The 26,511-nt window shown below is 38.4% G+C and overlaps 1 protein-coding gene and 1 pseudogene across 1 annotated transcript in view; both read left to right on the top strand.

The window, feature by feature from the left end:
* Positions 1–26,511, top strand: part of OXSR1 (oxidative stress responsive kinase 1) — a 97,328-nt gene that overhangs the window by 9,263 nt on the left and 61,554 nt on the right. The window contains exons 2-3 of the mRNA XM_068558069.1: positions 2,354–2,466; positions 10,151–10,259. Of these exons, the coding sequence (XP_068414170.1) occupies positions 2,354–2,466; positions 10,151–10,259 (222 nt within the window). The remainder of the gene's footprint in view (positions 1–2,353; positions 2,467–10,150; positions 10,260–26,511) is intronic.
* Positions 20,680–21,524, top strand: LOC137773661 (transformer-2 protein homolog alpha-like; annotated as a pseudogene).

Below are 26,511 nucleotides of genomic sequence, written 5' to 3'. Positions count from 1 at the left end.
ATTTTGCAGATAAGTGCATGAGAGGTATTGGTCTGTAGTTTGGTTTTTTTTTTTTTTTCTTGCGATGTCTTTGTTTTGTTTTGGTGTTGGTAATACTGGCTTCATGAAATGAGTTGGAAAGTGCTCCTGCTTCTTCCTTTTTTTCTAAATTGTTGAACTATGAGCTAAAGTTGTTTGTAGTATGTAGTATTCCCTTTTTTAAAAAAGATCAAGATATGTCACATAACAAAACTAACCATTTTTTTTAACATCTTTATTGGAGTATAATTGCTTTACAGTGTGTTAAAAACTAACCATTTCTTAAGTGTACAGTTCAGTGGTTTTTTAGTGTATTCACAGTGTTTTGCATCCATCATCATTGTCTAATTCCAGAGCATTTTCCTCACCCCAGAAATAAATTGTACCCATTAAGCAGTAACCTCCCATTCTACTCTTCTCCCAGTCCCTGGTAACTACTCATCTGTTTTCTGTGTCTATGGATTTGCCTGTTCTATGGACATTTCATATATATGCAGTCATACAATATGTGGTCTTTTGTGATTGGTTTACTTCGCATAGTATGTTTTCAAGGTTCCTCCCTTGGCTCATGGCTCCATTATTCTGACCTCTGCTTTCATTGTCTCATCTTCTCTGACTCTGACCCTCCTTCCTCTCTTTTATAAAGACCCTTGTAATTAAATTGGGCCCACCCAGATAATCCAGGATCATATTTCCATCCTTAATTTAATAACATGTGCCAAGTCTTTTTGCCATTTATGGTAACATTCACAGGTCTCAAGGATTAGGATGTGATCACCTTTGGGGGGTGGGTATTATTCTACCTACCACACAGATTTTAGAGCTTTTATTATTATTCCACTTCTCCCTGAAGCTCTGTTCTTTTTTTCAGTCTGTTTTCTCTCTGCTGTTTAGATTGAGTAAAATTGTTGATCTTATCCTCAAGTTCACTGAATTTATCCGGTTATCTCTATTTTTCTATTGAGCTTCTCCAGAAGGTTTTATATTTTGGAAATTATATGTTTTAGTTGTATAATTTCCAGTTGGTGCTTTTTTTTTTTTTTAGTAACTTCTGTTTCCTTATTGAGGCTTTTCTATTTTTTTATTTTGTTTTAAGATAATTCTTAACTGTTTGTTGAAGCACCTTTATGATGGCTGCTTTAAAATTCTTGTCAGATAATTCCAACTAGTAATTCATTTTGGTGTTTGTATCAGTGTGATTGTCTTTTCTCATTCAAATGTGTTTTTCCTGGTTCTTGGTGTGACGATGTGATTTTCTTTTTTTAAATTGTGTGATGGACATTTAGGATATTGATGTTAGGAGACTCCTGATCCTATTTAAAATTTCTATTTTAGTAGGCAGTTACTCTACTTAGATTTAATGTGTAAGTCCTGGCCTACTTTTGTGAGCTATGTAATTCTTATGATCATTGAGTTTTCAGAGCTCTGGCAGTGCTGTTATCTTCTGCTTTATTCTTCTGGGCAGCAGGACTCCTATTTAATCTCTACAGGTGTTACATGGGCTGACTGGTGGGTGTGGGTCTGGTTCCCCTCCCCGCACCCCCCCCTCCACCGCTCTCCGCCCCCTCTGCTGCTGCTGTGGGCAGATTGGCTGGATGTTGCCCCAGGTGTGGGGCAGGGACCTAGTTGCCCCTTTGGTGAATCTGGCCTGCTGCTGTCTGGGTGTGGGGCGGAGACCCTGCTGATGCTGATGCTGTGGTGGGTTGGGTGGATTGTCCTGGATAGGGATTGGGAAATCTATCTTCTGGGCTGCTACTGAGCTTCCCCTTTCATAGTCCTTTGGCTAGAAAGGGTTTTTCTCATTTTTCTGTTTGTCTATCCCTGTTGGTTCCAGGAAGCAGGCTGTTCTGGTGCCCACTCAATGGATATGTGCGAGGTAAAGGAAAAACCCAGGGAGCTTACAGTAGTGCTTTTCCTCACACCCTGAGGGTCCTAGCCAGTCCATCTGCTGCTTTCCACCTTTCAGATTGTCTGTTTCTGATTGTCTTTATGATTGTTGAATTATTTCTAAGGTATTTAGTTGTATTTAGAGGAGAAGAGCAGGGAAATGTGAGCCTACACCATCATATTCTAGAACTTCTGGAACTCTAGCAACTTTTATTTGTGTGTGTGTGTGTGTGTGTGTGCGCATGCTGATATTTATTGACAATTCTGTGAAATGGTCAAGGCTTTTGCTTTTATTGACACCCTACTTTTTAGAGTGTTTCTCTGCATTTGTTGTTGAGTGTAAGAATAAGTTAAGAATTATTCTCTTGTTTAAATTGTGTAGGAATTAAAAATGTCTTGTTTTTATCTACCCCTCTACATATTTACTCATTTATATATTTATCTTTAGGGAGTGGAGCAACGGCTGTGGTCCAAGCAGCATCGTGTGCCCCTAAAAAGGAGAAAGTGGCGATCAAACGGATAAACCTTGAGAAATGTCAAACTAGCATGGATGAACTCCTGGTATGCACTTCTCATATTTCTTGTACATTCATGTTAGAGTGGGAAATAACTTGAAGTTTTTTGTTTTTTATTTTTTAAAAAGGTTTGTGATTTCTTCATTAATAAGTAATGCTTATTGTAAAACTTATAAAATCCAGGTAAGTAGAAAAAAATTATAGTCCTCTCATTCTAAGATTGACACTTGCTATATGTGCACATTTAAACATCTTTGTATTTTCATAATAATGTAACCATATACTTGTTCTTTTCAATTAAAAATTTATCATAGAATTCTTTCGATGTCTATAGATATGAATTAATGTAGCTTTCAATATGTATGTAGTGTTCCGTTGAATACTTTATCTAACCTGTTCTCTAGTATTGGATGATTTTTGTTTCCTCTTTGTTGTTGTAAACAATGCTTGCTTACTTCTCACTTTCCTTAAAATAGTATCATGCAATTGTGATTTCTGGGTCAAATGAAATATCCTTTAAAAGGCTTTAGCCTTCTAGGAACATAGTACCAACCTGCATTCTGACCATTGTTGCAGGATGAGAGGTAGAATGACCCCCCCAGCAGCATTGGCTTCTCCAAGGGCCAGGGTCAGGGAGAAGAAAGGGTATCCCAAGGATCCACAGCTGCATGAGATGTTCTGTGGCGTTAAAAGCTAACTACACAGGGATTGTTCTGTACTTTTATGCTCCATGACACCTAGAGTAGTTTTAAGTATATAGTAAGTACTCAACAAGGGAAATGAAATAGTTTTTCCAAATCATTTAATTTTTTAAATCCTCAGTTTCTTTGGCTTAAATTGGAAATAATATCTGCTTCTGCTTTGTGTACCTCATGAGGTTTTTCTTTTTTTTTTAATAAATTTACTTACTTATTTATTTATTTATTTATGGCTGTGTTGGGTCTTCGTTGCTGCGCATGGGCTTTCCCTAGTTGCGGTGAGCGGGAGCTACTCTTAGTTGCAGTGCGTGGGCTTCTCATTGCAGTGGCTTCTCTTGTTGCGGAGCAGGGGCTCTAGGCACATGGGCTGTAGAGTGCAGGCTCAGTAGTTGTGGCGCACGGGCTTAGTTGCTCTGTGGCGTGTGGGATGTTCCCAGACCAGGGATCGAACCCGTGTCCCCTGCGTTGGCAGGCGGATTCTTAACCACTGCGTCACCAGGGAAGTCCCTTATGAGGTTTTTCTTGAAGATTGAATGGTATAGTACTTGAAAACCATAAACTGCCACACAAATATGAACTAATATTGTTGTATTGTTAAGTAATTTCTCTAAGATCATGTACAGCTGATAGTAGAAAGGACAGGAACTAAGACTGGTATGATCTGTCAGTCCTAGATTGGGTTTAATTTCTGGTGTAGTCTGTAGTGAGTATTTAGGAATAATTGGAATAAAGAAAAAGAGATAATAGAATTATATATTGAACTTTCAGCAGATGAGACAAATGTATTTCTTCAGGAGTTGGTAATGCATAAGCAGAAGCTGAAGAGTTGGGTTGCTGGAGTGATCTAGAGCCGTCTTTGGTGAGAGAACACACACTTGGAAGGAGATGCTAATTGAAACGCTATGTGGCGAACTTGGATTTACAGATGCCAGCAATACCTTAGAGCACCATTTGGGCATTTGAACTGCAGTGATCATAAAAGAAGTCTAAATTGTAAACTAATTCTTATTGTTAAAGAAAAACAATATTTAAAAAAAAATTTTTTTTCCACATCTTTATTGGAGTGTAATTGCTTTACAGTGTTGTGTTTGTTTCTGCTGTACAGCAAATTGAATCAGCTATACGTATACATACATCCCCATATCCCCTCCCTCTTTTTTTTTTTTAATTCTTTACTCTTTTTTTTAAAATAATTAATTAATTAATTAATTAATTTTTGGCTGTGTTGGGTCTTCGTTTCTGTGCGAGGGCTTTCTCTAGTTGCGGCAAGCGGGGGCCACTCTTCATCGCGGTGCGCGGGCCTCTCACTGTCGCGGCCTCTCTTGTTGCGGAGCACAGGCTCCAGACACGCAGGCTCAGTAGTTGTGGCTCACGGGCCCAGTTGCTCCGCGGCATATGGGATCTTCCCAGACCAGGGCTCGAACCCGTGTCCCCTGCATCGGCAGGCAGATTCTCAACCACTGCACCGCCAGGGAAGCCCTCCCCTCCCTCTTGAGCATCCCTCCCAGCCTCCCTTTCCCATCCCTTTAAGTCGTCACAGAGCATCGAGTTCATCTCCCTGTGCTCTGCAGCAGCTTCCCACTAGCCATGCATTTGCCATTTGGTCGTGTATATATGTCAGTGCTACTCTCTCACTTCATCCCAGCTTCCCCTTCCCCCCGTGTCCTCAAGTCCATTCTCTATGTCTGTGTCTTTACTCCTGCCCTGCCACTAGGTTCATTAGTACCGCTTTCTTAGATTCCATATATATGCGTTAGCATACGGTATTTGGAAAAACAATATTTTTAACCCATATATTAACACTGGAATTTGAAAAGCCCAATATGAATTCCTGTCATTTGCCAGTTATTTTACATAATCTGAAAGGGTAGTGTAAAGATGAATGAAAGTCTTATTATTTATTACTTTATGACTAAAGAAACTGAGGCTCAAAGTTTAAATAACTTGACTACTAAGCACGTATGACGATAATAACAAACATCTTTTCAGTACTAGGCACTAGTGTACTTTAACCTCATAAACATCTCTGAGATAGGTAGAAGGTCCACTTTATAGATGAGGGAGGTAAATCATGATAAGTAACAGAGTCTGGATTAAAAATCAGGTTTTTCTGACCCAAGTCTATTATTTTCTACTTCATGTAATACTAACTAAATGATTATAATCTTAGTTCAAAAGTAGAAAGAACATCTCTTCTCAAATATCATTTGACATTCTTGAAAGTAATATTTGTGTTATTACACTAGGGCCTTACTTTTAGCGGACTGCAAATTTGATATAGCTTAGTAAGAGGAAAAAGAAACTGGTTAGACCTCCGTAAAAATTGGCCACATATTTCATTAATCTTTACGTTGCAAACGCAGTATTTATGTATTCAGCAAATAATTAAAGGTGGGGGAAAGTGATTTAAAGCAAGTTAAAAATAATTGGCTTTCTTGGTGGGTATGCAGGTGAGATTCCACTAACCCCGAAGAAATATCAGAAATATAAAGAATACCTGATTTATTTGTCGTGTTTTGTGGTGGTGTCAGGACTTGAGATCTGAGTGCCAAGGGCTCTGTATCAAAAAGATATGAAACCCTTTCATTTATCTTAAAAAAACTATTAGCTCAACATACTAAACTTTTGATGTTGTGATTTTAAAATTTATTTTCAAAACTGTCTTTATTATAATGCAGAAAGGATGCCGTGGGTTCTCCAGAGAGTACTGATGTAAACCAATTACAGGTGTGTAGTGTGTGTGACAGTTATTAGTGAGGACGCAGTATATTGCTCCTTTCTCTTGTCAAAATGTTTTCTTGTCTGACAGCCTTTGCTAAGTGTGATCACAAAATCAGCTGTCAAATCTTACTACATTTGTTTTCTCCAGAGATTTTACTCACAGACTTTTCTCTGAGAAAGGCAGCTATGTAATATATTGAAATTTTTCTCTCCTCTGGTAGATGCTAGGACTAGATTCATTGAACAAACATCTGAGGGGACCATTAAGAGGCTTAAAATGTCTTTTCTTCTGCCAAGAGGCTCACAGTCTAGTTGAAGAGTTAAGGCTCTTGCCTGCTGTACAAGGCAGAGTGTGACAAATGCCTAGTAACGGTATAAGTACTGTGTTGAAATAAGAGGAAGAAGGGAGCTCCCAGTTATGAAAGTGGAGGCCTTTGTGGAGATGTTTGTGTCCTGGGCCACCTGGGCTGGGAAGACTTTGAAGAGGCAGAGATGGAGACCCTGCCGGGCAGGGGTTTAAGATCAGCAAAGAATAGCATATTATATATTAACATTATGAATATATATGATATTATATATTAATGTAACTGAAACAACATTTTTATAAAACAATTCTTAATTATATTATGTGGAATGCACTCTGATTTTCTATCCTATTTTTGTTTGTCTGTTTTTTTTTTTTTTAATGTGATCCACTAAATTTATTTCATGATCCATATGAGTTGCATCCCATAGGTTGAAGAACACAAAGATATTGAGACTAAATTCAGGCAGTGACAGTGATAATGGAAAGGAAGACACAAATTCCCTAGACATTTTATAGATGGAAAAATTGTTAGTACTAGAATGAGCACTCCATGAGGGCAGGGACTGTTCACTCTGAATCAGTGAATGAATAAATTAACATTACTTGGGGACTGACTGAATAGTGTGAAGTGGAGGAAAACCACCTACGTTGGAGTAATCAGAAAACCAGGGAGTAAATAGTAGAAATCAAGATGAGTGAGTTTCAAGAAGGAATGAACAGTCATCACTAACACATGGCTTCAGGTGGAGAACTGAAAATTCCAGACAAAAGATCTGGTATTAACAGACAATAAAGGGCTTTCAAGAAAGCATTTTCATGAGTAGGGGTGGAATCACTTATGAGTGTTGAGGAAGCTGCTGGGAAATTTGAGTCAGAATGAATATACCACTCTTGCAGAGCACTTAATATGTATATTTTTTCTTTTTGAAAGGAAAGGGAAAAGGATAACTCCAAGGGGAATTAAGAGGAATAGAAGAGAAGAAAAGGAATATTTAAGGCCCTTTTTATCTTTAAAATTTATGGCTCTCCTGATAACCTCCTTTTTTTTGTTGTGGTTGTTTTTTGTTTGTTTTTATTAATTTATTTTTTTAGTTCTAGTTGATTTACAGTGTTTCAGATGTACAGCAAAGTGATTGAGTTATACATACATACATACATATATATATATATATATGTATGTATATGTGTACTTTTTCAGATTCTTTTCCATTATGGGTTATTACAGGATATTGAATATAGGTCCCTGTGCTATACAGTAGGTCTTTATTGTTTATCTGTTTTATATATAGTAGTGTGTATCTGTTGATCTCAAATTCCCAATTTATCCCCCCTGCCATAGTCTCCTTTTAGAAAACCCTTTGTAGTACCCTTTTTTTCCAGGATTAAGCTCAAAACCTTTAGCTTAACATTTAAGACCTTGGACCATTTGACCCCAGCTCTTTGCATTGTCAGTCCCCTATGTGATTTCTGTCTGTTTCACCTCTCCTGTCCAGTTAGTCACCAAGTCATATTGTTTATACCTATTTAGTATCATCTCTTGACTCTTCCCTTTCTTTTCATTCATATTACCACGTATTTTTTTTAAACTTTTTATTTTGTGATAGTCTTAACCTTACAGAAGAGCTGCTAAAGCAGTACAGAAAGTTCCCATATGCTGTTCACCCACCATCTCCTAAGAGTAACATAACCATAGTACAGTTATCTAAACTGAGAAATTAGCTGTTTATCGTTTTTCAGGCCATTATCATCTCACCCAGCTCATGGCAACAACCTTGAACAGAGTCTTTCCCTTTAGTCTTGCCTTCTCTCTTTTATTTTCTACATTACAGCCAGAGTGATTTTTATGAAAAAATAAATATAGTTAAACCTTTGATGCCTTTCCATTGCTGTTAGGATGAAGCCTAAATTATTGAACACAGTTACAAGGTCATTTATGCTACGGTCCCAGGTAATTAAACAATCAAAACCCCTAAAAACATATTTATCTTTCCTATTTCAGTGTCAGTGTAGTAAAACGTCTTATAGGAAGCTTTCCCTGATTGTCACTCCTAATTTTTGGTAATTCACCTCTCCAATGAAATCATGTAGTATTTAGTACTTCTCCTATCAGACATTATTCATCTGTGTTATAAATTAGTATTTGTCTAACTTCTTCACCAGACTGTACGTTTCATGAGGGTCCACCATTGTGGTCAAGCACCTAGGACTGTGCCTGTCACAGAGTAGGCACTTGGTAAATTTCTGTTGAAAGCATGAACTGCTTAACCTTAGACAGGTTTACTCCTGTGTCCTAAAATCTGTCTTGCTTATTTCATCCATTTTTTGTAATTTTATGTGCTTTGCACCTTGTACTGCTATTAACATTCCACATCCTGCAGAACTAAACGTAGTTCCCACCTTCTCTGTGAAGACTTCTTGCCTGCCTTAACTGTACTTTCCTCTGGATTCTTATAACATTTACTATCTTTACTGCTCATTTGGCACATGTATGCTGTTCTTTGTATTCCCTCTTATATGTACATATCTTATCTCTTCAAATCCTGTATAACTATGTCAATAGGCAGGTGTTTACTTTAGTTCTTCTTCCTTATCCTTCATATTTACTTACCTTTTCGTGTGGAAGACTGTGCTAGTAACTTAGTGGGTAGCAAAAATGCACACAACAAAGTCCTTGCCGTAAAAGAATTTACATTCAAGTAGAGAAAATGAGAATGGAAAAACTAGTGTTTATTGAACACTTCTTATGAATCAGGGATTATGGGCAACTTTTACACAATTGATCTTACTGAATAAATATCAAGGGCATAGGGCAAGTATTAATACATCAGTAAGTAAAAAGCTATATAAAGTGCTCTAGGATTTTATTCATTCAGCAAATATTTATTGAGGGTATACTGTGTGCCAGGCATAATAAGTGCCAGTATACAGAGTCTGACCTCTCATTGAGCTACAGTTTTGTGAGGGATGCAGAAAAATAAATAGGCAATTACAGTATAGTATGATAATTCCCACCATGTGTAGGAGTCCACTTTTAAGTACTTGCCTTCTTGGAGTTGTCAGTCTAGCAGGGAAGGACAGACAAGTAAGCATCCAATGTACTATCCAGTACATATGTGCTGTGATGTAAGGAGATATGCACAGAGCTTGGAAGCCAAGAGAAGGGACACCTAACTAACTCAACCTGGGAAGTTGGGAGGAAGTGGTATTTTGGCTGAGATCAGAAGGAAGAATTGGTGTTTTCAGCTAGGCGAAAATGAGGGAAGTGTATTTGAGGCAGAGGGAACAACAGGGTTAAATGTCCGTGGTTAGAAGAAGCATGGCTCACTTGAAGTTACTATGGCTGGATCATAGGACTGGGGTATGTTGGGGGTAGGGTCAGTGAAGGCAGTAGGAATGATGGAGAGGTAAGCAGGGCCCTGATCACACAGGGCTTTTATAAGGCATTTTATCACACCAAATCTAATTTAAATTCATTAAATTCTAATGAGATAGTATAAGCTGAGACTTTGGGCTCAGGTGTCTACTTTGGATTTAGTTTATGGCCTCTTTAAAGTGGGAACTGTTAATCATTTCACAAAAATGAGATGAAACAATGTTTTGGAGAAAAAAGACAGACAAACAAACAAACCACCCGTTGTTTGTTAGTATTGATAATTATCCTCTGTGACTGTAAAACCTGATTTCCCAAGATGGTTCTTTAAGGGCACCTGGAAGTAATATGTGTCCCAGTGGAGGCCTCTCTGGTGCTGTGGCAGGGTGTGATAAATAGTGCATGTTTCTGGTTTCAGAGATCGCTAGTTTAACGAGTGAAAGGAGTAAGAGTCAGAATGGACTGAGGGAAACCCAGCGGTTTTTTTGGTTTAACCATTCTTGCAGAGGTCAGGCATGAAAATCCCAGAAAGGTTGTGACATAGTCTTTGGAATTCCAAGATCTGGATTCAGTAACTTCTAGTGTTGTTTTAGGCTTGCATATAATGAATCACCATGTTTTCTCTTCTTTGTAGAAAGAAATTCAAGCCATGAGTCAGTGCCATCATCCTAATATTGTGTCTTACTACACGTCTTTTGTGGTAAAAGATGAGCTGTGGCTAGTCATGAAGCTGCTAAGTGGAGGTGAGTAGAGTACAATGAAATGTCAACTTCCATGGTTTGGAAAATTTATACAAATGTTTTTCTTGGTTTGGTTTTCATGGACATTTACATTTGAGGAGATACTGAGAATAAAGTATCCAATGATAATAGTGTACAAGCTGAGACAAGTTTCACATGTTGCATTTGTTTGTCATGCCTCTTCAATTACTCTTTAATCTAGGATGGTTCCCTCCTACTTCCTCTCTTCCATGAGGCAGACTTACTGAAGGGTCTGGTCTGAAGGGTCTATCTTGTCCCACATTCTGGATTTTTTTTTTTGTTTAACATCTTTATTGGAGTATAATTGCTTTACATTGTTGTGTTAGTTGCTGCTCTATAACAAAGTGAAGCAGCTATACGTATACATATATCCCCATATCCCCTCCCTCTTGCGTCTCCCTCCCACACTCCTTATCTCACCCCTCTAGGTGGTCACAAAGCACCGAGCTGATCTCCCTGTGCTATGCGGCTGCTTCCCACTAGCTATCTATTTTACATTTGGTAGCGTATTTATGTCAGTGCCACTCTCTCACTTCGTCCCAGCTTAACCTTTCCCCCTCCCCATGTCCTTAAGTTCACTCTCTGTGTCTGCGTCTTTATTCCTGTCCTGGCCCTAGGTTCTTCAGAACGAGTTTCTTTTTCTTAGATTCCATATATATGTGTTAGTATATGGTGTTTGTTTTTCTCTTTCTGACTTACTTCACTCTGTGTGACAGATTCTAGGTCCATCCACCTCACTACAAATAACTCAATTTCGTTTCTTTTTATGGCTGGGTAATATGCCATTGTATATATGTGCCACATCTTCTTTATCCATTCCTCTGTCGATGGACACTTAGGTTGCTTCCATGCACTGGCTATTGTAAATAGAGCTGCAATGAACATTGTGGCACAGGACTCTATGAGTTATGGTTTTCTTAGGGTATATTCCCAGTAGTGGGATTGCTGGGTCATGTGGTAGTTCTGTTTTTAGTTTTTTAAGGAACCTCCATACTGTTCTCCATAGTGGCTGTATCAATCTACATTCCCACCAACAGTGTAGGAGGGTTCCCTTTTCTCCACACCCTCTCCAGCATTTGTTGTTTGTAGATTTTTTGGTGATGGCCATTCTGACCGGTGTGAGATGATACCTCATTGTAGTTTTGATTTGCATTTCTCTAATGATTAGTGATGTTGAGCATCCTTTCATGTGTTTATTGGCAATCTGTATATCTTATTTGGAGAAATGTCTATTTAGGTCTCCTGCCCAGTTTTGGATTGGGTTGTTTGTTTTTTTGATATTGAGCTGCATGAGCTGCTTGTATATTTTGGAGATTAATCCTTTGTCAGTTACTTTGTTTGCAAATATTTTCTCCCATTCTGAGGGTTGTCTTTTCGTCTTGTTTATGGTTTCCTTTGCTGTGCAAAAGCTTTTAAGTTTCATTAGGTCCCATTTGTTTATTTTTGTTTTATTTCCATTTCCCTAGGAGATGGGTCAGAAAGGATCTTGCTGTGATTTATGTCATAGAGTGTTCTGCCTATGTTTTCCTCTAAGAGTTTTATAGTGTCTGACCTTACATTTAGGTCTTTAATCCATTTTGAGTTTATTTTTGTGTATGGTGTTAAGGAGCATTATAATTTCATTCTTTTACATGAAGCCGTCCAGTTTTCCCAGCACCACTTATTGAAGAGGCTGTCTTTTCTCCATTGTGTATTCTTGCCTCCTTTATCAAAGATAAGGTGACCATATGTGCGTGGGTTTACCTCTGGGCTTTCTATCCTGTTCCATTGATGTATATTTCTGTTTTTGTGCCAGTACTATACTGTCTTGATTACTGTAGCTTTGTAGTATAGTCTGAAGTCAGGAAACCTGATTCCTCCAGCTCTGTTTTTCTTTCTCAAGATTGCTTTGGCTATTTGGGGTCTTTTGTGTTTCCATACAAATTGTGAAATTTTTTGTTCTAGTTCTGTGAAAAATGCCATTGGTAGCTTGATAGGGATTGTATTGAATCTGTAGATTGCTTTGGGTAGTATAGTCATTTTCACAATGTTGATTCTTCCAATCCAAGAACATGGTGTATCTCTCCATCTGTTTGTATCATCTTTAATTTCTTTCTTTTTTTTTTTTATTAGTAAATTTTACCATATTTTTAAGAAAGAAATAATGCCAATTTTACCAAAACTCTCCAGAAAATCACGAAAACACTTTTCAAGTCATTTTATAAGGCCAGGAAAACCTTAATACCAAAATCAGGCAAATACACCACAAGAAAAGAAAATTACAGAACAATAATCCTCATGAACACAAAAGATACAAAAGTTGTTAATAAAATATTAGCAAATCAAATCTAGTAATATATAAAACTGATAGTATATCATGACCAGGGGAAATTTATTCTAGGAATACAAGGTTGTGCATCTTTAATTTCTTTCATCACTGTCTTACAATTTTCTGCATACAGGTCTTTTGTCTCCTTAGGTAGGTTTATTCCTAGGTATTTTATTCTTTTTGTTGCAGTGGTAAATGGGAGTGTTTCCTTAATTTCCCTTTCAGATTTTTCATCATTAGTGTATAGGAATGCAAGAGATTTCTGTGCATTAATTTTGTATCCTGCTACTTTACTAAATTCATTGATCAGCTCTAGTAGTTTTCTGGCAGCAGCTTTAGGATTCTCTATGTACAGTATCATGTCATCTGCAAACAGTGACAGTTTTACTTCTTCTCTTATGATTTGGGTTCCTTTTATTTCTTTTGCTTCTTGGACTGCTGTGGCTAAAACTTCCAAAACTATGTTGAATAATAGTGGTGAGAGTGGGCAACCTTGTCTTGTTCCTGATCTTAGTGGAAATGGTTTCAGTTTTTCACCATTGAGAACGATGTTCACTGTGGATTTGTCATATATGGCCTTTATTATGTTGAGGTAAATTCCCTCTATGCCTACTTTCTGGAGGGTTTTTATCATAAATGGGTGTTGAGTTTTGTTGAAAGCTTTTTTCTGCATCTATTGAGATTATCATATGGTTTTTATCCTTTAGTTTGTTAATATGATGTATCACGTTGATTGATTTGCGTATACTGAAGAATCCTTGCATTCCTGGGATAAGCCCCACTTGATCATGGTGTATGATCCTTTTAATGTGCTGTTGGATTCTGTTTGCTAGTATTTTGTTGAGGATTTTTGCAACTATGTTCATCAGTGATATTGGCCAATAGTTTTCTTTTTTTCAGACATCTTTGTCTGGTTTTGGTATCAGGGTGATGGTAGAATGAGTTTGGGAGTGTTCCTCCCTCTGCTATATTTTGGAAGAGTTTGAGAAGGATAAGTGTTAGCTCTTCTCTAAATGTTTGACAGAATTCGCCTGTGAAGCCATCTGTTCCTGGGCTTTTGTTTGTTGGAAGATTTTTAATCACAGTTTCAATTTCAGTGCTTGTGATTGGTCTGTTTATATTTTCTATTTCTTCCTGGTTCAGTCTCAGAAGGTTGTGCTTTTCTAAGAATTTGTCCATTTCTTCCAGGTTGTCCATTTTATTGGCATATAGTTGCTTGTAGTAGTCTCTCATGATCCTTTGTATTTCTGCAGTGTCAGTTGTTACTTCTCCTTTTTCATTTCTAATTCTGTTGATTTGAGTCTTCTCCCTTTTTTTCTTGATGAGTCTGGCTAATGGTTTATCAATTTTGTTTATCTTTTCAAAGAACCAGCTTTTAGTTTTATTGATCTTTGCTATCGTTTCCTTCATTTCTTTTTCATTTATTTCTGACCTGATCTTTATGATTTCTTTCCTTCTGCTAACTTTGGGTTTTTTTTGTTCTTCTTTCTCTAATTGCTTTAGATGTAAGGTTAGGTTGTTTATTTGAGATTTTTCTTGTTTCTTGAGGTAGGATTGTATTGCTATAAACTTCCCTCTTAGAACTGCTTTTGCTACATCCCATAGGTTTTGGGTCGTCATGTTTTCATTGTCATTTGTTTCTAGGCATTTTTTGATTTCCTCTTTGATTTATTCATTGATATCTTGGTTATTTAGTAGCAAATTTTTTAGCCTCAAGTGTTTGTATTTTTTACAGTTTTTTCCTGTAATTGATATCTAGTCTCATAGCGTTGTGGTTGGAGAAGATACTTGATACGATTTCAATTTTCTTAAATTTACCAAGGCTTGATTTGTGACCCAAGATATGATCTATCCTGGAGAATATTCCATGAGCACCTGAGAAGAAAGTGTATTCTGTTCTTTTTAGATGGAATGTCCTATAAATATCAATTAAATCCATCTTGTTTAATGTGTCATTTAAAGCTTGTGTTTCCTTATTTATTTTCATTTTGGTTGATCTGTCCATTGGTGAAAGTGTGGTGTTAAAGTCCCCTACTATTATTGTTACTGTGGATTTCCCCTTTTATGGCTGTTAGCATTTGCCTTATGTTTTGAGGTGCTCCTATGTTGGGTGCATAAATATTTACAATTGTTATTTCTTCTTCTTGGATTGATCCCTTGATCATTATGTAGTGTCCTTCTTTGTCTCTTGTAATAGTCTTTATTTTAAAGTCTGTTTTGTCTGATATGAGAATTGCTACACCAGCTTTCTTTTGATTTCCATTTGCATGGAATATCTTATTCCATCCCCTCACTTTCAGTCTGTATGTGTCCCTAGGTCTGAAGTGGGTCTCTTATAGACAGCATATATACGGGTCTTGTTTTTGTATCCATTCAGCCAGTCTGTGTCTTTTTGTTGGAGCATTTAATCCATTTACATTTAAGGTAATTATCGATATGTATGTTCCTGTTACCATTTTCTTAATTGTTTTGGGTTTGTTACAGTAGGTCTTTTCCTTCTCTTGTGTTTCCTGCCTAGAGAAGTCCCTTTAGCATTTGTTGTAAAGCAGGTTTGGTGGTGCTGAATTCTCTTAGCTTTTGCTTGTCTGTAAAGGTTTTAATTTCTCCATTGACTCTGAATGAGATCCTTGCTGGGTAGAGTAATCTTGGTTGTAGGTTTTTCCCTTTCATCACTTTAAATATATCCTGCCACTCCCTTCTGGCTTGCAGAGTTTGCGCTGAAAGATCAGCTGTTAACCTTATGGGGATTCCCTTGTGTGTTATTTGTTGCTTTTCCCTTGCTGCTTTCAATATTTTTTCTTTGTATTTAATTTTTGATAGTTTGATTAATATGAGCCTTGGTGTGTTTCTCCTTGGATTTATCCTGTATGGGACTCTCTGCGCTTCCTGGACTTGATCAACCATTTCCTTTCCCATATTAGGGAAGTTTTCAGCTATAATCTCTTCAAATATTTTCTCAGTCCCTTTCTTTTTCTCTTCTTCTTCTAGGACCCCTATAATTCGAATGTTGGTGCGTTTAATGTTGTCCCAGAGGTCTCTGAGACTGTCCTTAATTCTCTTCATTCTTTTTTCTTTATTCTGCTCTGTGGTAGTTATTTCCACTATTTTATCTTCCAGGTCACGTATCCGTTCTTCTGCCTCAGTTATTCTGCTATTGATTCCTTCTGGAGAATTTTTTATTTCATTTATTGTGTTGTTCATCATTGTTTATTTGCTCTTTAGTTCTTCTAGGTACTTATGAAACGTTTCTTGTATTTTCTCCATTCTATTTCCAAGATTTTGGATCATCTTTACTATCATTACTCTGAATTCTTTTTCAGGTCGACTGCCTATTTCCTCTTCATTTGTTTGGTTTGGTGGGTTTTTACCTTGCTCCTTCATCTGCTGTGTATTTCTCTGTCTTCTCATTTTGCTTACCTTACTGTGTTTGGGGTCTCCTTTTCACAGCCTACAGGTTTGTAGTTCCTGTTGTTTTTGGTATCTGCCCCCAGTGGGTAAGGTTGGTTCAGTGGGTTGTGTAGGCTTCCTGATGGAGGGGACTGGTGCCTGTGTTCTGGTGGTTGAGGCTGGATCTTGTCTTTCTGGTGGGCAGGACCACGTCTGGTGGTGTGTTTTGGGGTGGCTGTGACCTTATTATGATTTTAGGCAGCCTCTCTGCTATGGGTGGGGTTGTGTTCCTGTCTTGCTAGTTGTTTGGCATAGGGTGTCCAGCACTGTAGCTTGCTGGTCGTTGAGTGGAGCTGGGTCTTAGCGTTGAGATGGAGATCTCTGAGAGAGCTTTCACCGTTTGATATTATTGGGGGTCAGGAGGTCTCTGGTGGACCAGTGTCCTGAGCTCGGCTCTCCCACCTCAGAGGCTCAGGCCTGACAGCTGGCCGGACCATCAAGACCCTGTCAGCCACACGGCTTTTGGGAAGTCTGAGGTCTTCTGCCAGCGTTCAGTAGGTGTTCTGTAGGAGTTGTTCCACACATAGATGTAATTTTGATGTATTTGTGGGGAGGAAGGTGATCTCCATGTCTCACTTCTCTGCCATCTTGAAGGTTCTCTCTCTTCACACTATTTAGTTTTGAAGTGTTCCATACTCACAGATCAATCAAGGAAAAGCTTGAGGGCAGATTTAGGGAAGTCTTCCATTACTCCTGTTGCTAGAGGATCCACATTTCATCTTTTTTCCTTTGTGCTTAGTCTAGTTTCACTTGCTCATAGGGTACTGCGTGCATTGGCCTTCTTCCTGGCAATTCAGACAAGAGTTCCTAGCATGAAATGGCTGCACCTGATACTTGAGCTTGGCGGGCTGCGTGCAGAAGCTCTGCGCATGACACCTTGGCTCAGCGGGGCCGTGTGCAGAGATGTTGCGCCTGGCCCTGTGATCTGGAGCCTTGAGCAGCACTAGCAGCACGCAGCTACTCCCCATTCTGGATTTATCTGGTTATTTCTTCCTGGTGATGTTTAACCTGATTTATATTCCTCTGTTTCCTACAAATTAAAACAAGACCTAAAGTGTTGTTTGGACAGAATGTTTTGTAGGTGATGCTGGTGTACTTCATATTGCATCACATCAGGAAGTAGTATTTGCTATCTGTTTGTATCTTTAATGGTGATATTAATTTTGATTGCTTAAGATTATGACAGCCAGGCCTCTCCATGGAAGAGTAAGCTTTATTTCCCTTTGCAGCAAGCATGTAATCTGTGGGATGATACTTTGGCACTGTGAGTATCCAGTTCCCCAGTCTTTTGTCTAATGATTTTTAGCATCCATTAACAATCCTTGCTTGTCTCAATTATTTTGTCAGGGGTTGCAGAATGGTAATGTTTCCTATTGCGCCCCCCTTTTTTTTTTTTTTTTTTTTACAGTTATAAACTGGCATTCTTTTCTGTAAAGGAACTTTCCCTTACTAACTGGGGCTTTTTGATTGACCTATACTGTAGTTCCTACTGAAAAGGCAGGATAAATGTGTTTTTTTAAGGACCAATTTTCAGAGTAAAGAGTTACTTTAATAATTACTGCCAGTGATTTTGTTTTTCCTTTTTCCCATTGAGTAATGCTTTCATTTTTTGGAGTATCACTATATAGACTCAAGGATTTTTATATATTCAGTGTCTTTCAGTCAGCTATACTCTATTCTTTTGATGCTCAGGTTATCCAAAATTTTGTCAGTGGGAGTCCCTTCAAGCTTACTGTTGTGTCCTTTTGACATGAATCCATCAATCTTTGATAACTTCCTTGATTTTTAGTTCAGGATAAATGGTTCACATTTATATTGCTTTTCTCAGAATCAGCGAATATTCTAAGGCGCCCTGATCCTTTTTATGGGGAGTGGTATTTAGAAAGTATAACTTGGATTCTTGGGATGCTCATTGCTGCTACTTTGTCATTGTTTCTGGTTGAAAGAGCTTGGAAATATATTGTAGCATATTAAAAATAAGTCATGATTTGACAATTCAAGTTTAACATTACAGACGTTTAAAACTTTAAAATTATATTTGAATCTCTTTACTCTTACACAGAAGATCTTGGTTCCCCCATATTAACATAATTAATTACGTACTTTGTCCTGCACTATTATATATACAATTATTTCTGCTTTAGTCCTTAGAATAAAATGTAAGCATTGCTGATTGCAAACAGTGGACCCTTGGTATGTATAGATTGAAGATTTTGTTATGGTTACTGAAAGACCCACGCCATGTAGTCGATTAGACATTTTGTTATGGCGTGGATTTGAATGATGTGGCAAGATGGAGACGACAAGTGAGTGATGGAGCTGCCTCACTTTCCCATCACTGTGCGGCTTGTTTGCATATATAGTTCATGTGGGAGCATGATCTTCCATTTTGGATTGTAGGGTTACACAAAAGAGAATCCATGTTTATTTGCCATGTTAACACTGTTATACTCATTGAACACCTTACTTACCCAGAGAGGCTTTAAAGGAAAGTCGTAGGTTTTAGAATTAAATTCCAGGTTTTCTACTTAGCAGTTGTGTCACTGGGCAAACTTTTTCAACTCTTTGAACCTATTTACTTGTCTGTTAAATGGGGATGCCTTTCTGCATTTCAGGGTATTGGGGAGGAGTAAGTGAGATGACTATGCAAAGCATCCCCCACTATGCTGACATGTAATAGGTGCACAAGAAATTTTAATCATTAATAATAATAATCCCTTGTTATTTGATGCTTTTCAGTGTAGCCAGAATCACCTTTTGTTTCAATCCCATTAGTGACACACTGGAGAAACTGGATTACTTTGTTAAAGGCCCTGTTCATATGATGGTTGGAAGCCTTGCTAACACCAGCCACCTTTCAAGATGGTGGTCAAGCATGGTTCTTTCAGTATGGACAGATATGGGAATATTAGGTAATACTGTATCTTTCGTTTTTGATAACCTACAGCATAATTTTCTTTATATGTAATTTACAAAAATGTGTAATACAAAGTTTTGAATGTTTTGCTAAAAAGTCCTCTGATGAATAGGAATAAGTTGTCTGCTTAATTCTGTTATCCATAGGTGTATGCCAGCCCATCCTTTCTGCTACTCCTAAGCAGAATGCCTTAAAAAAAATTTTTTTTAAAGAATCCCTGTTCCTCTCTCAGTGAGTATATGTCCTGATCACAGAAAGGGCAGGATATGTAGCTAGGTGGGATGTCTTTTCAGTGTACCTCTCTGTTCCTCCTGGTCTTAAGTTTCCTGGGACGGTGCCCAATTTTTCTAGCATAGCACTCAGCAGATTTCCTGGATGATAATTTTCAAATACATTCCAGGCATTAATTCTTTTTATAATTACTTATAATCTTATGAGCCAACATAATCTTATATCTAAATTTTTACTTTTAAAATATTAAAAATTTTGCATCTTTTTTAGGAAAATGTAATCTTTTGTAGTTATAAAGTAAATACATATTCAAACTGAAGAGATACATTAAGCAATATTTAGAAAACAAAAGATAGAACTAAGCACAACTTAAAAAAAATTTTTTTTAAATAGGAGGAAACTGTCAAGATAGCTCAATTAAAAAGCCTTTCATCAAATGCTTATTGGTTACCAATACACTGGTGAATCAAACCATCAGTTCCTTGCTATTATGGGCGTTATAGCTAATAAGTAAAAGTTATAATTAAGTAATTATAAGGGTGTAGAGTGCCATGAAGAAGTATCAGGTATCATGGGAATAAGTACCAGGAGAACCTAACTTTATTGAGGGAGAATGGCTGTGGCAAGGTAGACAGCCACTGCCTTCAGGAGGTGATGTTCTTCAGGAGACCTGAAGAATAGGTAATAATTAGCCAGGTGAAATGGGAGGTGGAGATGGTATCGGGAAGAATGGGAGAAGGAATCCAGAGATAGAGGGAACACTGTACTGAGAGTGCCTGGAGGCAGGATGGAGCAGTGTGGTGTGTACTGGCAACTGATGGGGGATCACAGCTGGAGCAGAGAGAGTGAGAGGAGGGGACCATTGAGAAGCAGGGGCTCCGTTTGAATAATTTTAAAATGTGACTAGCCAGAGTTAATAGAAATATGTTTAGGCTACATTCTTTTATATTTACTTCCTCAGCCAAAATATTTAAATCAAAAGCATATTTTTGATGTAGCAACATTGTACTGATATAGAATTTAACAAGCTAATTAAATGTAAAATGAATTGCAACTGGCAGTCTTAAGCCCATTGACCAAGTGGACAACATGGTTAAAATAAGTTTAAGTGTGTCAAGATTGGAATTATTTTGTAATGCTCCCTTATGACTGTAATATTCTTATCTTTTGTTAATTAAATAATTAGAACTCTGATTTTGAGTGTTGGAATTTATTAGTATAGAAAGTTAATCTTTAGAAATTAGAATCACTTTCTATCTAAATAGCTGTTTCTACCATTTATTAGCACCAAACTGCAATATAAGATTTTTAGAAATCAAAGTAATTAAGAAAGCTTCTGAAGATTTTGCTGGAGCCTGTGACCGAGTGGGAGTGGAGTGGAGCGGCTGTTGTTGCTGACTCTTTCCTCCTCCCCACGGTCCAGTCAGCTGGTTGACTAGGCCATTGGCCCTCAAGCTGAGACTTGTCTCTTATTTAGTTCTGGGGAGTGCCTGGCCGACATGAGTGATGTAGAGGAGAACAACTTCGAGGGCAGAGAGTCTCGCTCTCAGTCAAGATCTTCAATGGGAACTCCTGCTCATGTAAAATCGGAGAGCAGGTCAGGATCTCGTAGTCCATCAAGAGTTTCCAAACACTTTGAATCCCATTCTCGATCAAGATCAAAATCCAGGTTAGGGTCAAGGAGGCATTCTCATAGACGTTACACTTGATCCAGATCCCATTCTCACTCTCATAGGAGACGACCTCTAAGTAGGTCCTATACACCAGAATACCATCGTCGAAGGAGCCGAAGTCATTCTCCAGTGTCTAACCTTAGAAGACATACAGGCAGCAGGGCAAATCCAGATCCCAACACTTGTCTAGGAGTGTTTGGCCTCAGTTTGTACACAACAGAGAGAGATCTTTGCAAAGTATTTTCTCGATATGGACCATTGAGTGGTGTCAGTGTGGTTTATTACCAGCGAAGTGGACGATCACGAGGGTTTGCTTTTGTTTATTTCCAGAGAATAGATGACTCAAAGGAGGCTATGGAAAGGGCAAGTGGAATGGAGCTGGACGGTAGAAGAATTCATGTAGATTATTCTATCACCAAGAGAGCGCACATACCTACACCAGACATATACATGGGCAGACCAACTCATAGTGGTGGAGGTGGAGGAGGTGGCAGACGTCGAGATTCTTACTGTGATAGAGGATATGATCGTGGGTACAACAGATATGAAGACTATGATTACCGATACAGAAGATCACCTTCTCCTTACTATAGTCAATACAGATCACGATCAAGATATCGTTCCTACAGCCCGAGACGCTATTGATAAACAGAGTGGTTGTAGTTGAGGACATCTTTTTCTCTTTCTCTTTTTTTGTTTAATTCTGGATTTCCCCAAGCTTCTGATCCTTCCTACTCCTTAAAAAGAACCCTTAAAAAAATCTTTGGTTTATTTAGCATCTACACTTTGTCACTTGTATTGCTGTTTTCTACCCCTTTTATTATATTCTTAAAGATGTAATTGTTGTCATTTTGGGTAGTTAAACATCTTGAGTAAAAAAGGAACCCCCAGTGTTATGCTTTTGTGAATGATTTTTTGTTTGTTTTTTGCTTTTACAGAAAATTAACTCCTGCCTAATCAAATGAGGAAAGAAATGGTCTTTTTAAAACTTCTTTTGTGTTAGATATTGTATTAGACATTGTATCAGAGAGCTGCATTTACTACAAACTCCTTTTTTAACTTTCTTTTGGGGAAGTTAGTAACATAAAGTAGTTCAGTCATGTCAGGTTTGTCTGGGGTGGCATGGAGCAATCAAATAGTTGAGTGTAGAAAGTTTGAAGCTATGGAAGAAAACACTTGGTCATTTCTTTTGAAGAACGGAATTTTTGAACCCTAAAAATTATGTTGTTTTTTAGAGATAAAAACCTTGTGGACTCCTACAAAACATGTTGTATTTAAAATACATTTGTTAAAACTTAAAAATGTTAAGTGTGATTTTTGTGTTGAAATTATTGAAGTTTAATCAGTGAAGGACAAGCCTTATTATTTATTATTTAGAGGAGTTGTATGCTTTGCTGTTAGAAATTTTGGTATTGGGAAAATGGTTTAAGCAAGCTATTGTATAGAGTCCTTAGAAATAGTGAGGGGAAGGGTAGTCTCCTTTCAGATAAAAGTTAATTTCTTTGGAAAAAAAAAAAGAAAGCTTCTGAAAGGAAAAGATGAAGGGACATCCCTGGTGGCGCAGTGGTTAAGAACCCACCTGCCAATGCAGGGGACACAGGTTCGAGCCCTGGTCCGGGAAGATCCCACATCCTGCGGAGCAACTAAGCCTGTGTGCCACAACTGCAGAGCCTACGCTCTAGAACCCGCGAGCCCCAACTACTGAGCCTATGCACCACAACTACTGAAGCCCATGCGCCTAGAGCCCATGTTCTGCAACAAGAGAATCCACCACAATGAGAAGCCCGCACACTGCAATGAAGAGTAGCCCCCACTCACCACAACCAGAGAAAGCCCATACACAGCAATGAAGACCCAACGCAGCCAAAAATAAATAAATTTATATTAAAAAAAGTCATTCCTACCAAATATTTAAAAAAAGGAAGGGGGCTTCCCTGGTGGCACAGTGGTTAAAAATCTGCCTGCCAACGCAGGGGACACCGGTTCAAGCCCTGGCCCGGTAAGATCCCACATGCCGTGGAGCAGCTAAGCCTGTGCACCACAACTACTGAAGCCCGCGTGCCTAGAGCCCATGCCCTGCAACAAGAGAAGCCACTGCAATGAGAAGCCCGCGCACTGCAACGAAGAGTAACCTCTGCTCGCCACAACTAGAGAAAGCCCGTGCGCAGCAACGAAGACCTGACGCAGCCAAAAATAAATAAATAAAATAAGTTTATGAAAAGAAAAAGTTAAGTCTTAAAATAAAAAAAAGTACCTGTAGGACTGAAAGGGACGAACTATAGAAATGCAGAAATCTAATTTAATTCACTACGTTAGGGAATTATTTTGTGGTTTAAGGATGCTTTGTCATCTTCTAAGAGATAAAAGGTATGGGACTTCCTTGACCCTGAGCAGGACCCAGGTAAAAAATACCTGTTATTAAGAGTGACCAGGGCTTCCCTGGTGGTGCAGTGGTTGAGAATCCGCCTGCCAATGCAGGGGACACGGGTTCGAGCCCTGGTCTGGGAAGATCCCACATGCCGCGGAGCAACTGGGCCCGTGAGCCACAACTACTGAGCCTGCGCGTCTGGAGCCTGTTCTCCGCAACAAGCGAGGCCGCGACAGTGAGTGGCCCGCACACCGTGATGAAGAGTGGCCCCCGCTTGCCGCAACTAGAGAAAGCCCTCGCACAGAAACGAAGACCCAATACAGCCAAAAATAAATAAATAAATTTAAAAAAGAAAAGATGACTACCATCTTAAAAAAAAAAAAAAATCATCTTTCTTTTCAAAAAAAAAAAAAAGAGTGACCAGCTTTGGATGGTCAAGCAACAATAGAGGGTATGTCTGTTAATCTGAAATGGAATACTCAGACCAAGCAAATTTTGGCCCCTTTGAAAACTTATATGGCTTAGGAAGACACAAGCAACACCCAGTGGCTAAAGATTGGTTAAAACTTCTTGGTAAAAATACCTAACTAAAATGGGTGAGTTAATTTTGGACTCAAGAGTGTTTTTTCATAAAAATAAACTGTGCAAATGAACATGTTGACTGAGTAATTAATTTGATTGAGCTACAATTATCAGATTTAACAAGGGTCATTAACCAGCAGCTGCTTCACCACTTTTTCAATTTTTTTTTTTAATATTTAGTAATGATTTTCTTGGACAGTTAAAGTTTTGCATTGCTTTTTAAATGTTCTGTGCCATAGCCTATGAAGGCAGACATGAAATGGTTTGGGGGAATAGATAATCTACCTACTTTTTAATTTTTTGCTTTGTTATGAAATTTGTACCAAACCCCTCTTGTTTTCCATTATTTAATTTACTTGCTTTTACTCTAAGAAATTCTTGGGTTTCAGTGGACAGTGCTCATCGAGTAGCCTAGGTTGTTAAAATGCAACTTCTTGGGCCCTACCTCAGATCTCTTGAATGACAGTCTATAAGGTCTGGGAATCTGCATTTTAAACTAGTTTGCCAAGTGGTTTCCTTATGTATTAAAGTTCAAGAACAGATTATCCCTGTAGAATATTTCTTCCAGATTGTGCCTAAGGACATAATATTATATATGCTGATATAGCCTTCCCTCATTATTCCTTCTTTTCTTTAGATATTAATTTGAATCATCCAGTGATAAATCTGCAGTTTTCTTTTGCTTAGAGTATTTTACTTTCTTCTTTCTCTGAGTTGATATAAAGAATTCTATGTACTTTTGATGTTTGAGGAGGGAGGATTATAGGCACCGTCATCATGTTAGACGCTGCAAGATGCTGAGGAAATCATATGGAAAAGAAGGGGGGACCTTCCAGGACCAATATTTGTCAGTTAAGGAGGAAGGTCTTAGTGGCGTGATCATCCCTCCACCTATAAAAATCATATTGTTGGGAGGGAGTCTAAAACTGAAAAGACAAGTTATCCCAGGGAAGAGGGGCCTTCTTATCCAGCCTTGTTTGGTATTTCTGTTCTGGACATTGTCTGGGGATGTGCACTGCTTTAATTTCCCTGTTGATCATTGGATGATGTGAAATCAATTAAAATTTTCTAAGACTTTGAAAAGGAGTTCCTGCTTCAAACTCTTTAAGAATACAGATCTAATAACTTTGGTGTGCCCTAGAGTCTTTGTTACTCCATTTCTTTGATCTTCCAGATTAGAAGTTCCCTGAAAGTCAGCAGTCACATGTTTCTTGACATATTCTGTGGCACCTAGTTCTAGATCGCATATAATGTGACTTAATTGTTGAATGAATAAATTGTGTTTTTAATTCCTAGTAGGGGTTTCTCCCTTTGCATTCCTTATTTTAGATATTCTTTGTATTACAAACATTTAACTCAGTTGGCATTTATACATATGTCTTCTTACTGAGCAGTTCTTTTTTTTTTTTTTTAATAAATTTATTTATTTATTTATTTATTTATTTACTTACTTACTTACTTATTTATTTATTTATTTTTGGCTGTGCTGGGTCTTCGTTTCTGTGCAAGGGCTTTCTCCAGCTGCAGCGAGCGGGGGCCACTCTTCACCGCGGTGCGTGGGCCTCTCACTGTCACGGCCTCTCTTGTTGCAGAGCACAGGCTCCAGATGCGCAGGCTCAGTAGTTGTGGCTCACGGGCCCAGTTGCTCCGCGGCATGTGGGATCTTCCCAGACCAGGGCTCGAACCCATGTCCCCTGCATTGGCAGGCAGATTCTCAACCACTGCGCCACCAGGGAAGCCCAGCTGAGCAGTTCTTGTATGGCCTGGATTTCTCAGAAGAATGAAATACATGCCTGTTGGTATAGTCACTTTGCTTTTTGGGAGTTGATGTGTGATTGGTTAAACTAAACAGAACAAAACTTCTTCCTTAGGCCCCCTTTTTGTGAATCACAGTCTTGTGAATCCCAGCAGTAAAGAGGGGAAAGTGTTAGAAAAAGTTACTTAGAATCTGAAGCCTCCCTGGTTCTTTGTCTACAGAGAGTAAACTGCCTGTCTCCTGCTGGAGGTGGGGAGTGGTCGTCGCCTGGCTTCCAGGGTGGGGAGGAGGGATCTGGGAATCTTATTCTGCCTTATATGAACTTTCAACCAGTTTTCCTGTGTTCAGCCCTTTCCTTCAGTCCCCCCTCACTTTCCCTTATGCGGTCTTTGGTGTTTGTATTCTGAGCCTCTCTGGAGCTCTAGGGTAGGAATTGATATACCTCCTGTGCAGACACTGAAGTTACAGATTTTTTAACTCTGCATAATCAGTTACTTTTTCTGCTTTCTCTCTTCCAGAAAATTAGTGCTATATCTCTTCTGTTATCGTCTTTCTTTTTTATTCTGGGTTTATGCCCTTGTTATCAAGCTTATCAAGTTAGTGGATTTCAAATGGGAGCTAAAGTAAACGTGTTCAATTCCCTAATGTTTTTGAGGATTCCATCTAGACCACTTCTTTCCATCTATTTGGAAGTACGTTTTTTTCTTTTTAAGTGTGTGCAATAAAAAGCATCCACCAGGGCATGTTTTCAACAGAAGCATTTGCCACGAAATGGGCATCCAGTCTTTTCAGTGCAGTTTATGTTATGTTTCAGATTTCTTGGCACAGTTTTTAATATTGGAGATTGTTTTGCTTTGGTTCTGTGATCTTTATGGGCCATTGTACTTCCAGAAATCTTACCAATCTCTAGCAAACTTTTTTTTAATAATCATCAGTTATGGTAGACAGCATT

This window comes from Eschrichtius robustus, chromosome 12, assembly GCF_028021215.1.
Source record: "Eschrichtius robustus isolate mEscRob2 chromosome 12, mEscRob2.pri, whole genome shotgun sequence".
Taxonomy (NCBI): Eukaryota; Metazoa; Chordata; class Mammalia; order Artiodactyla; family Eschrichtiidae; genus Eschrichtius; species Eschrichtius robustus.
The sequence above is the reverse complement of the archived record's forward strand: the minus strand, read 5'-3'. Positions and strand labels throughout refer to the sequence as shown.